General features: G+C 61.9%; 3 protein-coding genes across 4 annotated transcripts; 1 reads left to right on the forward strand and 2 right to left on the reverse strand.

Moving 5' to 3' along the window:
* The first annotated feature begins 73 nt into the window (after positions 1–73).
* Positions 74–3,967, forward strand: LOC144247942 (peptidyl-prolyl cis-trans isomerase FKBP2). Of its 2 annotated transcripts, XM_077789692.2 has the most exons (6): positions 74–103; positions 1,376–1,522; positions 2,390–2,502; positions 2,947–2,993; positions 3,320–3,355; positions 3,754–3,967. In XM_077789692.2, the coding sequence occupies exons 1-6, from the start codon at positions 92–94 to the stop codon at positions 3,813–3,815; spliced, it is 417 nt and encodes a 138-aa protein (XP_077645818.1). In that variant the 5' UTR covers positions 74–91; the 3' UTR covers positions 3,816–3,967. The 2 variants fall into 2 exon arrangements, with proteins under 2 accessions (XP_077645818.1, XP_085419742.1); XM_085563616.1 differs by lacking the exon at positions 2,947–2,993.
* Positions 3,968–4,022: 55 nt separating this feature from the next.
* LOC146764920 (protein phosphatase 1 regulatory subunit 14B-like) lies at positions 4,023–7,159 on the reverse strand. Its single transcript, XM_085563617.1, has 4 exons — positions 6,944–7,159; positions 5,731–5,814; positions 4,990–5,022; positions 4,023–4,398 (listed from the first exon to the last, which is right to left on the reverse strand). Exons 1-4 carry the CDS (start codon positions 7,157–7,159, stop codon positions 4,330–4,332), a joined length of 402 nt encoding a protein of 133 aa, XP_085419743.1. The 3' UTR covers positions 4,023–4,329.
* Positions 7,160–8,779: 1,620 nt separating this feature from the next.
* LOC146764921 (uncharacterized) lies at positions 8,780–12,016 on the reverse strand. Its single transcript, XM_085563680.1, has 4 exons — positions 11,534–12,016; positions 10,489–10,602; positions 10,190–10,374; positions 8,780–9,192 (listed from the first exon to the last, which is right to left on the reverse strand). The coding sequence occupies exons 2-4, from the start codon at positions 10,586–10,588 to the stop codon at positions 9,070–9,072; spliced, it is 408 nt and encodes a 135-aa protein (XP_085419806.1). The 5' UTR covers positions 10,589–10,602; positions 11,534–12,016; the 3' UTR covers positions 8,780–9,069.
* Positions 12,017–12,195: the final 179 nt, after the last annotated feature.

Raw genomic sequence — 12,195 nt, forward strand, 5'->3', positions numbered from 1 at the left:
CCGCTTCCGGGGCCGCCGCGTGACCGCCCGGCGGCCAATCAGGGCACGGAGCGCGGCGCGGCGGCGGTCACGTGATCCCGAGGGCGCCGCGATGGCGGCGGAGGTGCCGGGGGGGGGGAGGGGCGGATTTGGGGGTCCCGGGGCGGATTTGGGGGTCCCGGGGGGGGATTTGGGGGGGGAGGGGCGAATTTGGGGGTCCCGGGGCGGATTTGGGGGGGAGGGGCGGATTTTGGGGGGTCCCGGGGCGGATTTGGGGGGGGAGGGGCGGATTTGGGGGGTCCCGGGGGGGGATTTGGGGGTCCCGAGGCGGATTTGGGGGGGGAGGGGCGGATTTGGGGGTCCCGGTGGGGGATTTGGGGGGGGAGGGGCGGATTTGGGGGGGGAGGGGCGGATTTGGGGGTCCTGGGGCGGATTTGGGGGTCCCGGGGGGGGATTTGGGGGTCCCGGGGCGGATTTTGGGGGTCCCGAGGCGGATTTGGGGGTCCCGGGGGGGATTTGGGGGTCCCGAGGCGGATTTGGGGGTCCCGGGGGCGGGGCCGTTTTTTGGGTTCCGTGACGTCATCGGCGCGGCGGCGGTGACGTCACGGGCGCGCCCGGTGACAGCGCCCCCTAGTGGGGGGACCGGGGGGGACAAAAAGTGACAAAAAAAGAGACAAAAAGTGACAAAAAGGGACCAAAAGTGACCGAAAGGGACCGAAAGGGACCAAAAGGGACCGCAGGTAACATGAAAATGGCGATAAATGACTGTAAAGCGACAATACATGACAATAAATAAGTGGCAATAAATGACAATTAATTATATTCATTGCTGGTAATTGCCATTAATTAATGTTAATTGTGCCCGCAGTGGCTGCGGCTGGCGCTGGCGCTGTCAGGGACACTCAGGGTGACAATGAATGACATTAAATGACAATAAATGGCAATAAATAAAAATAAATGGCAATAAATAAAAATAAATGGCAATAAATGAAAATAAATGACATTAAATGACAATAAATGATAATAAATGGCGCCATAGTGATAATAAGTGACATTAAATGGCAATAAATTACAATAAATGACATTAAATTACAATAAGTGGCAATAAATAGCACTATAGTGACAATAAACGGCAATAATTGACAGTAAATGGCAATAATTGACATTAATTGACAATAAATGACATTGACGCTAAATGACGTTCTCTCTGCCGCCCCCCAGTGGCTGCTGCGGGCACTGCCGGGGACTCTCGGGGTGACAATAAAGGACAATAAACGACAATAAACGACAATAAACGACAACAAACGACAACAAACGACAGTAAAGGACAGTAAATTCCATGCGTTGCTGTTAATTGCCGCTAATTGCCGCTAATTGCCGCTCATTGCGCCCGCAGTGGCTGCTGCTGGCGCTGGCGCTGGCGCTGCCCCCCGAGCGCCCCCAGGCGGGGGAGCCCCGCAAGGTCCAGATCGGGGTGAGGCGGCGGCCGGAGCGCTGCGGGGAGAGATCGCGGCGGGGAGACGTGCTCACCCTGCACTACTCGGTATGGTTATACTGGTTATACTGGTTATACTGGTTACACTGGGAGCGGGGAGACGTGCTCACCCTGCACTACTCGGTATGGTTATACTGGTTATACTGGTTATACTGGTTATACTGGTTACACTGGGAGCGCTGCGGGGAGAGATCGCGGCGGGGAGACGTGCTCACCCTGCACTACTCGGTATGGTTATACTGGTTATACTGGTTACACTGGTTATACTGGTTATACTGGTTATACTGGTTACACTGGGAGCGGGGAGACGTGCTCACCCTGCACTACTCGGTATGGTTATACTGGTTATACTGGTTATACTGGGAGCGGGGAGACGTGCTCACCCTGCACTACTCGGTACTGGTTATACTGGTTATACTGGTTATACTGGTTACACTGGTGATACTGGTTATACTGGTTATACTGGTTACACTGGGAGCGGGGAGACGTGCTCACCCTGCACTACTCGGTATGATTATACTGGTTATACTAGTTTATACGGGTTTATACCGGTCCGTACCGGTCCCTACTGGTTTATACTGGTTCACACTGGTCCATACCGGTCCATACTGGTTTATACTGGTTCACACCGGTCCGTGCCAGTCCATACTGGTTTATACTGGTTCACACCGGTCCGTGCCGGTCCATACTGGTCCATACTGGTTTATACTGGTTTACACCAGTCCATGCCGGTCCATACTGGTTTATACTGGTTCACACCGGTCCATGCTGGTCCATACTGGTTTATACTGGTCCATACTGGTTTATACGGGTTTATACTGGTTCACACCGGTCCGTGCCGGTCCATACTGGTTTATACTGGTTCACACCGGTCCGTGCCGGTCCATACTGGTCCATACTGGTTTGTACTGGCAGGGCACGCTGGAGGACGGGACCCCCTTCGACAGCAGCCGCGGGCGGGAGCAGCCGTTCGTGTTCTCGCTGGGCACCGGGCAGGTCATCAAGGGCTGGGACCAGGGGCTGCTGGGGTGAGTGACCTCTGACCCCTGACCCCGAGTGACCCCTGACCCCTGAGTGACCCCTGAGTGACCCCTGACCCCTGAGTGACCCCGAGTGACTCCTGAGTGACCCCTGAGTGACCCCTGACCTGCACTGACCCCCAGACTGGCACTGCCCAGCTCATCAAGGGCTGGGACCAGGGGCTGCTGGGGTGAGTGACCTCTGACCCCCGAGTGACCCCTGAGTGACCCCTGACCCCTGAGTGACCCCGAGTGACCCCTGACCTGCACTGACACTGAACTGGGAGCACTGGGAGGGGCACTGGGACCCTCATGAATGGGGGAGGGGGAAATTCCCGGGATTCTGGGGGGAATTCCCGGAATTTTGGAGAGAATTCCCAGGATTTTGGGGGAATTCCCAGAGTTTTGGGATTCCAGGATTTTGGGTGAAATTCCCGGGATTTTGGCCCGCAGGATGTGCGAGGGGGAGAAGAGGAAGCTCGTGATCCCCCCGGAGCTGGGTGAGACCCCAAAACCGACCCCAAAATGGGGAAAAAACCCCCAAAATTGGGGTGGGGGGGAAATCCCAAAAACCTGGGAGAAGGGAGACCCAAAAACTGGGGGAAAGGGGAAAAAAAAAACCAAAAAAACCCAAAAATGGGGGAGGGGGACCCTAAAAATGGGGGGAACATCCCGAAAATGGAGGATCCCAAAAACTGGGGGAAAGGGGAAAAAAACCAAAAAAAGGGACCCAAAAATGGCGGGAAAACCCCAAAAATTGGGGGAAAACCCCAAAATTTGGGGGAGAACCCCAAAAGACCCCCCTGACCCTGCCCATCCCCCCCAGGTTACGGCGACCGAGGGGCCCCCCCAAAAATCCCAGGTGAGCCCTGCCCCCCCCACGGGGATTTTGGGGTGAAAGTTGGGGATTTTGGGGTTCGGGAGGGATTTGGGGGGATTTTTGGGATAATTTCGGGGTGATTTTTTTGGGGATTTCGGGATGATTTTTTGGGTGGTTTTGGGTTGAATTTAAAGATGATTTTTGGAGTAATTTCGGGGTGATTTTGGGGGGATTTTGGGATGATTTTTGGGGGGATTTTGAGGGTGATTTTGGGGTCATTTCAGGGTGATTTTGGGGGGATATTTGGATGATTTTTGAGGGTGATTTCAGGGTGATTTTGGGAGGGATTTGGGGGGATTTTTGGAGTGATTTCAGGGTGATTTCATGATGATTTTGGGGGGATTTTTGGGGATTTTGGGGTGCTGACCCCCCGTTTTTAGGGGGGGCCGTGCTGATTTTCGAGGTGGAGCTGCTGAAGATCGAGCGGCGCCCGGAGCTTTAGGGGGACCCCAAAACCCCCTGAATTTCCCCCAAATTTCCCCCAATCCCTCCCCCCTTCAAACCCAGGATTTTGGGGTCCCCCCCTCGGTTTTCTTCGGGACTTTTTGTGGGGGAACCCCCGAGTTTTGGGGGTCAATAAAGGGTTAAGCCGAAGGTTTTTTTGGGGTTTTTTTGGGGTGGGAAAGGACCAAAACGGGGCCAGCCCCGAAAATGTCAAAGCTGCTTTTATTAAACCCATATAAAAACAACCCCAAACCCCCCACCCCAAAATTTAAAAAAAACCTAAAAAAACCCCCCAAAACCCCCAAATTCCCCCCAAATCCCTCCCAGGACCCCCCAAAACCAGTGGGGGAGGGGGGGAGTGATTATCGCTGCAGGGGGGGACCCCAAAAATTGAGGAGTCCCCCGAAATTGGGGCGGGGGGTGAGACTGGGGGGTCCCCCCCGAGGTTTGGGGGTTCCCCCGGATTTTGGGGGGTTCCCCCGGATTTTGGGGGGTTCCCCCGGATTTTGGGGTCATTTCTTCTGGGGGGTGTTGAGTTTCTGCATCCCCCGAATCTTCTCCAGGAGATCCCCCACGAACGTCTGGGGGGGAAAGGGGGGTCAGGGGGACCCCAAAATCCTTCGGGGATCCCCAAATTCCCCAGCCCAAAATCCCCCAAAAATCAAAAGTCGCCCCAAATTCAGGGGGAATGCACCCCCCAAAATCCCAATTTCCTGAAGACCCCTCCCAAAATTCCCCCCAAAATTTCACAAAAATCCCCCCAAATTCCCTCCCAAAATTCCCCCCAAAACCTCCCCAAATTCCTTCCCCAAAATTCCCCTCAAAACCTCCCCAAATTCCTTCCCAAAATCTCCACAAAACCTCTCCAAATTCCCTCCCAAAATCCCTGATATTTCCCCCAAAACCTTCCCAAAAATCCCTCCCAAAAATCCCCAAAATTCCTTCCCAAAACCTCCTCAAGATCCCCCCAAAACTTTCCCAAATTCCTTCCCAAAAATCCCTGAATTTCCCCCCAGATTTTTGGGGGATCTCTCCCAAAACTCCCCCCCAAATCTCCCCTAAAAATTCCCCCAAAGTCCCCAGAACCCCTGAAACCCCCCAAAATGCCCCAAAGTCCCCAAAAAGCCCCAAAACCCCCCAAAAATGCCCAAATCCCCCCAAGCCAGGCTCACCTCGGTGGGTTTGTAACAGTCCACGAGGATCTCCTGGGGGGGAGGGGGGTCAGGATTTGGGGTCCCCAAAATTTGGGGGGGGTCCCTCAACCCCCCCCCCCCCCCCAGCCACACCCGGATTTTGGGGGATTTTTGGGGGATTTTTGGGGGGTTTGGGCAGATTTTGGGGAGGATTTTTGGGGGTGCTCCTGGGAGGGAGCCCAAGGGATTTTAAGGGATTTTGGGGTTAATTTGGGGGCGATTTTGGGGTGATTTGGGGCGATTTTGGGATCGTTTGGGGGCGGACCTCGCCAGGGACTCGTGGTGATTTTTGGCGTTGTTTTTGGGTTGATTTGCAGCGATCTTTGGGGTAACTTTGGGGGTATTTTTCGTGGGTTCGGGCGGTTTGGGGTGGTTTCACAGGATTTTGGGGTGGTTTTGGGGATGGTTTTGGGGTGCTTGGGGCTGATTTTTGACGATTTTGGGCAGGTTTCGGACCATTCTAGGTGGGTTTTGAGCTGGTTTTGGACAATTTTGGGCTGCTCTTGGGTGATTTTGGGGTGATTTTGGGTGATTTTGGGCTGATTTTGGACAATTCTGGGCTGGTTTTGGGCGATTCTGGGACAATTTTGGGACAATTTGGGGCCGATTTGGGCTGATTTGGGACATTTTGGGACAATTTGGGGCCGATTTTGGACAATTTTGGACCGGATTTGGGCCATTTTGGGCCATTTTGGGCCATTTTGGGCTTTCGGGCCGTACCTGCACGCGGGCGCTGCGCGCGCCGTCGCTCTCCATGTCCAGCAGCTCGTCCACGTCGATCTCCAGCTCCGGGATCTCCTCCTCCTGCCCCGGAGTTTGGGGGGATTGGGGGATTTTGGGGGGATTTGGGGAGTTTGGGGGGATTTGGGGAGTTTGGGGGGATTTTGGGAGTTTGGGGGGATTTGGGGAGTTTGGGGTGGATTTGGGGAGTTTGGGGGGACTTGGAGAGTTTGGGGTGGATTTGGGGAGTTTGGGGTGGATTGGGGCTGGTTTTGGGATGGATTTGGGATTGTTTTGGGGACAGTTTTGGGGAGAGTTTTGAGGTGATTTTGTGGGTGATTTTGGGGTGATTTTGTGATGGATTTGGAGGTGATTTTGGGACAGTTTTGGGAAGATTTTGGGATAGTTTTGGGGTGATTTTTCGGGTGATTTTGGGACAGTTTTGGGAAGATTTTGGGACAGTTTTGGGGTGATTTTGTGAGTGATTTTGGGATGGATTTGGGGTTGATTTTGGGGATGATTTTGGGGTCCCGGAGCCGCCCCTGTCCCCGTGTCCCCGCGTGTCCCCGGTCCTGGAGCCGGTTCTGGAGCCGGTCCCGCCGTGTTCCCGGTGCCGGTCCCTCCCCTCTCCCCGCTGTCCCCGGTGCCGGTCCCGGTCCCTCCCCGGTGCCGGTCCCTCCCCTGTTCCCGGTGCCGGTCTCTCCCCGGTCCCGGTCCCTCCCCGGTGCCGGTCCCTCCCCTGTTCCCGGTGCCGGTCTCTCCCCGGTCCCGGTCCCTCCCCTGTTCCCGGTCCCGGTCTCTCCCCGGTCCCGGTCCCTCCCCGGTGCCGGTCCCTCCCCTCTCCCCGCTGTCCCCGGTCCCTCCCCGGTCCCGGTCGCTCCCGTGTCCCCGGCCCCTCCCCGGTCCCGGTCCCTCCCCGGTGCCGGTCCCTCCCCGGTCCCGGTCTCTCCCCGGTCCCTCCCCGGTCCCTCCCCGGTGCCGGTCCCTCCCGTGTCCCCGGTGCCGGTCCCTCCCCGGAGCCGGTCCCTCCCCGGTGCCGGTCCCTCCCGTGTCCCCGGTCCCGGTCCCTCCCCGGCCCCTCCCCGGTGCCGGTCCCTCCCGTGTCCCCGGCCCCTCCCCGGAGCCGGTGCCGGTCCCTCCCCGGTGCCGGTCCCTCCCCTGTCCCCGCTGTCCCCGGTGCCGGTCCCTCCGCTCGCCCCGCCGCCGCCGGTACCGGGCAGTCGTAGAGCGCCGTGAGCTGCCGCAGGATCCACTCCTCGAGGTGGAGCCGCTTGCGGAGCTCGCGCCGGTCGTAGCGCACCGTGACCCGCCCGCGGCCCCGCCCCGCGCCCTCCGCCGCCGCCGCCGCCGCGGGCGCGAAGCAGACGCGGGGCCCGGCCGGGCCGGGGGCGGCCGGGGGGGGCCCGGGGCCGCCGCGCGGCGCCGCCATCCCGGGAGCGCCGAGCGGAAGCGGCCACGCCCCCGCCGGGGCGGCCACGCCCCCGCCCGGTGCGCGCGCCGCCACCGGAGCCGCCGCGGGGGCGCCTTTGTGTCCGCGGGCCCCGCCCACCGGGACGGGCCCCGCCCACCGGGACGGGACACGCCCACCGGGACGGGCCCGCCCACCGGGACACGCCCACCGGGACACGGGACACGCCCACCGGGACGGGACACGCCCACCGGGACGGGCCCGCCCACCGGACACGAGACACGCCCACCGGGACACGGGACACGCCCACCGGGACACGGCCCCGCCCACCGGGACGGGACACGCCCACCGGGACACGGCCCCGCCCACCGGGACACAGCCCCGCCCACCGGACACGGGCCCCGCCCACCGGGACGGGATACGCCCACCGGGACACGGGACACGCCCACCGGGACGGGACACGCCCACCGGGACACGGGACACGCCCACCGGGACACCGGACACGCCCACCGGACACGGGACACGCCCACCGGGACACGCCCACCGGGACGGGCCCCGCCCACCGGGACACAGGACACGCCCACCGGGACACGGGACACGCCCACGGCCACTCTAATCTGCATATCCCCGCCCACCGGGACACGACCCCGCCCACCGAACACGGCCCCGCCCACCGGGACGGGCCCACCGGGACGGGCCCCGCCCACCGGGACACGGGACACGCCCACCGGGACACGCCCACGCCCCTTTCCCGGTCGGCGGGACCGCCCCGGTCGGACACACCCGGTCAGGCCCCGCCCCCGTTAATTACCTGGTTAATGGCCACGCCCCCGTTAATTACCTGGTTAATGGCCCCGCCCCCCGCGTTAATTACCTGGTTAATGGCCACGCCCCCGTTAATTACCTGGTTAATGGCCCCGCCCCCGTTAATTACCTGGTTAATGGCCACGCCCCCGTTAATTACCTGGTTAATGGCCCCGCCCCCCGTTAATTACCTGGTTAATGGCCACGCCCCCCGTTAATTACCTGGTTAATGGTCACGCCCCCGTTAATTACCTGGTTAATCGCCCCGCCCCCGTTAATTACCTGGTTAATGGCCACGCCCCCGCCTGCAGCGAGGGCGGCGCCGCGCCCGGAGCCGGTCCCGGGTTCGGTTCCGGTCCCGTCCCGGAGCCGCCGGGAGGTTTTGGGCTGTTTTGGGCCCATTTTGGGCTCATTTCGGGCCGTTTTGGGCTCATTTCGGGCCGTTTCGGGGTCCCCGGACAGGAATTTGGGGGAATTTGGGGGAATTTGGGGGGTTTGGGGGATTTTGGGAGAATTTGGGGGGTTTGGGAGGCCTCGGGGGTGCTGGGACGGCCCTGGGTGTGTGTGGGGAATTTTGGGGGGTTTTGGGGGATTTTGGGGCACACCGCAGGATTTGGGGAGGGGGCGCCCAAATTCATCCCAACCCCCCCATTTTGGGGGCTCCCCCTCTTCTCTTTCGGTCTGGGGGTCATTTTTGAGACCCCCCCTCCCTCATTTTGGGGGTGTTCAGGTTTAATTTGGTGGCACCTCCCGTGGATTTTGGAGGATTTTCTGTCATTTTCGAGGATTTTCTGTCATTTTGGAGAATTCTTTGTAATTTCGGAGGATTTTCTGTCATTTTGGAGGATTTTCTTTAATTTTGGAGGATTTTCTTTCAGGCGGGTTCCTCCTCCTTTTCCTCCTTCTTTCCTTTGTTTTTTGGGGGGGGTCTCATTCCAGCCCCCCTCCCCAATTTTGGGGGTCGCTCCCATTAACCCGGGGGGGGGTCCCTTGATTCAACCCCCCCCAAAAAAACCCAAAACCCCCTCAAATTTTCTACAAAAACCCCACATTTTTATTGCCCCCCCCCCCATTCCCTGCAGCATTTCAGGGCCCCCCGCCCCAAATGAGGTTTTTGGGGGGGGGGCTCAGGGCGGGGGCCCGGGGGGGGCGGGGCGGGGCCGCCGGGACCCCCACCAGGCCCGGAGGGTCTCGCGCCAGCCCCCCGCCCCCGGCGGGGCCCCCCCGACGCTGCGGGGCCGCGGCAGCACCTGGGGGGAGGGGGGGGTTTGTCACCGGGGGGGTCCGCGGGGTCACCCCGGGGTCACCGACCCCCCCCAAATGTCACCGACCCCCCCCAAATGTCATCGACCCCTCCCCAAATGTCACCGACCCCCCCCAAATGTCACCGACCCCCCCCCAAATGTCACCGACCCCCCCCAATGTGTCACCGACCCCTCCCCAATGTGTCACCGACCCCCCCCCAAATGTCGTCGACCCCCCCAAATGTCATCGACCCCTCCCCGATGTCACCGACCCCCCCCCCAAATGTCACCGACCCCTCCCTGGTGTCACCGACCCCCCCCGGGGTCCCTAATGTCCCCAGAGTGTCCCCAATAACCCCCTGTGACCCCTGATGTCCCCAGTGTCCCCAAATCCCCCCCAAGTGTCCCCAAGGTCCCCTTCACCCCAATAACTTCTGTGACCTCTGTGACCCCAATGCCCCCAATCCCCCCAGGTGTCCCCGATGTCCCCAATGTCCTTGATGTCCTCAGGTGTCCCCAGTGTCCCAAATGTCCCCTGTACCCCAATCCCCCCGATGTCCCCACTGTCCCCAGAGTGTCCCCAGTGTCCCCTGTACCCCAATAACCCCTGCCACCCCAATGTCCCCTGTCCCCAAATGTCCTGTCCCCAATGTCCCCACTGTCCATGGTACACCGATGTCCCCGATGTCCCCAATCCCCCCCGGTGTCCCCAATCCCCCCAATCCCCCCGGTGTCCCCAATCCCCCCAACGCCCCCAGTCCCCCCGGTGTCCCCAATCCCCCCAGTCCCCCCAACCCCCCCGGTGTCCCCAATCCCCCCCGATGTCCCCAATCCCCCCAATCCCCCCAGGTGTCCCCCATCCCCCCAATCCCCCCAGGTGTCCCCAATCCCCCCAATCCCCCCAGTCCCCCCGGTGTCCCCAATTCCCCCGGTGTCCCCAATCCCCCCAACCCCCCCAGGTGTCCCCAACGCCCCCAGTGCCCCCGGTGTCCCCGTGTCCCACCTGGAGCTGGAACTCGTCGCTCATCCGCCGCAGCCGCCGCCCGTAGCGCTGCGCCGCCCAGAGCACGGGCGGGGCGGAGCGGGAGCGGCCGCGGGCCGGGGGGGGGTCCCCGGGGCCGGCCCCGCCCGGGGGGTCCCCGGCGCCCCCCGCCCCCCCCCGCTCCGACAGCAGCCGGGGCCGCGCCTCTGCGGGGGGAGGGGCGTCAGGGACCCCCGGAACGGGGGGGGGCAGCCCCGGCCCCCCCGGGGGGGTTTGGGGTCCCCCCGGGGGGGGGGTTTGGGTGGGGGGGGGTCTCTAACCTGGGGAGGGGGTCCCGGGCTGGCTGGGGGAGGGGGAGCCCCCCCAGGGCGAGGGGGGAGGGGAGCCGCGGTCCTCGGGGGTCTCGTCCAGCCGGAGCATCCGCGGGGAGGGGGCTGGGGGGGCGGGGGGCTGAGAGCCGGGGACCCCCGAGACCCCAAATTCACCAGAATTACCCCCCGAGACCCCAAATTCACCAGAACTCCCCCCCGGGACCCCAAATTCAGCCCCCGAGACCCCAAATTCACCAGAACTCCCCCCCGGGACCCCAAATTCAGCCCCCGAGACCCCAAATTCACCAGAACTCCCCCCCGAGACCCCAAATTCACCAGAACTCCCCCCGAGACCCCAAATTCACCAGAACTCCCCCCGAGACCCCAAATTCACCAGAACTCCCCCCCGAGACCCCAAATTCAGCCCCCGAGACCCCAAATTCACCAGAACTCCCCCCAGAGACCCCAAATTCACCAGAATTACCCCCCCGAGACCCCAAATTCACCAGAATTACCCCCCGAGACCCCAAATTCAGCCCCAGAGAGCCCAAGCCCCCCCAAAAACCCCAAATTCACCCCAAATCCCCCCCGGCGCAGCCCCGAACCCCAAAGCCGCCCCCCCCCCATTGGGGTCCCCGATAATTAGCGCACCCCCCCCCCGCCCAATTAACGACCCCAAGCTCCGCCCCCCGTGACCTTTGGTACCCGGAAGTGCCCCTCCCCCACCCGGCACCCCAAAACCGCCCCCCAACCCCCCCCGAACTCGCGGCACCCCAAAACTGCCGGGGTCCCCCCCGAACAGGAATCTCCCCCAATGGGGGCACCCCAAAACCGCCCCTCCCCCAATGGGATCCCCAAAACCGCCCCTCCCCCACCCGGGACACCCCAAAACCGCCCCTCCCCCACCGGGGATCCCCAAAACCTCCCTCCCCGCCCCCAACCCGCGTGTCCGCCCCACCCCCCGCGCCCCCCCGGCCTCTCCCCCCCCGGGGGTCCCCCCCGGCCCCTCCCCCCCCTTTGGGGACCCCCAAATCCGCCCCTCCCCCCCCCCAACCTCGGCTCCGCCGCGCTCGGCCCGGCCGCGTCACCCGCTGATTGACAGCGCCGCCGGCCAATCAGCGCCGGGGCTCCCCCCGGCGTCACAGCCGCGGCCCCGCCCCCGGCGCTGCCCGCGAGTGGGCGTGGCCTCGCGTGCCCGCGGCCAAGATGGCGGCGGCGGGAAAAGGGGGCGGAGCCACCGAGCGGCTCGGGGGGGGGAAAACAAGAAACGGCCGAAATTGAACCCAAAAAAAATCGCCTTTGCCCCAAAACCGCCCCGCGGCCTCCCCAAAATCACCCCTAAAATCCGCCCTGAGCTTCAAGTCGCCCCTGACCCCAAAAAGTGCCCCCGAACGGCGTCCCAATGGTCACAGACCCCCCCCCGGGACCCCCAAATGGACCCGACCGCCCCGGAGCCCCAAAACCCCCAGAAATCCCTCAAAACTCCCCCAAATCCCTCAAAACCCCTCTGAAATCCCTCAAAACCCCCAGAAATCCCTCAAAACCCCCTGAAATCCCTCAAAAACCTCTGAAATCCCTCAAAACTCCCCCAAATCCCTCAAAACCCCCAGAAATCCCTCAAAACTCCCCAAAATCCCTCAAAACCCCCTGAAATCCCTCAAAACCCCCTGAAATCCCTCAAAACCCCCAGAAATCCCTCAAAACCCCCTGAAATCC

The sequence above is a fragment of the Lonchura striata genome, chromosome 31, assembly GCF_050655825.1.
Source record: "Lonchura striata isolate lonStrDom1 chromosome 31, ASM5065582v1, whole genome shotgun sequence".
NCBI classification, from domain to species: domain Eukaryota; kingdom Metazoa; phylum Chordata; class Aves; order Passeriformes; family Estrildidae; genus Lonchura; species Lonchura striata.

Excerpts from the sequence above, each read along its gene's own strand:
- LOC144247942 (XM_085563616.1), top strand. Across the intron at positions 1,523-2,389 it reads TGCTCACCCTGCACTACTCG|GGCACGCTGGAGGACGGGAC; the intron begins GTATGGTTATAC and ends TTGTACTGGCAG. Across the intron at positions 2,503-3,319 it reads TGGGACCAGGGGCTGCTGGG|GTTACGGCGACCGAGGGGCC; the intron begins GTGAGTGACCTC and ends CATCCCCCCCAG.
- LOC146764920 (XM_085563617.1), bottom strand. The coding sequence starts at position 7,159 with ATGGCGGCGCCGCGCGGCGGCCCCGGGCCCCCCCCGGCCGCCCCCGGC. Across the intron at positions 5,815-6,943 it reads CGGCGCTCTACGACTGCCCG|GAGGAGGAGATCCCGGAGCT; the intron begins GTACCGGCGGCG and ends ACTCCGGGGCAG. Across the intron at positions 4,399-4,989 it reads ACTGTTACAAACCCACCGAG|ACGTTCGTGGGGGATCTCCT; the intron begins GTGAGCCTGGCT and ends TTTCCCCCCCAG.
- LOC146764921 (XM_085563680.1), bottom strand. The coding sequence starts at position 10,588 with ATGCTCCGGCTGGACGAGACCCCCGAGGACCGCGGCTCCCCTCCCCCC. Across the intron at positions 10,375-10,488 it reads GCCCGGGACCCCCTCCCCAG|AGGCGCGGCCCCGGCTGCTG; the intron begins GTTAGAGACCCC and ends CTCCCCCCGCAG. Across the intron at positions 9,193-10,189 it reads GCGACGAGTTCCAGCTCCAG|GTGCTGCCGCGGCCCCGCAG; the intron begins GTGGGACACGGG and ends CCCTCCCCCCAG.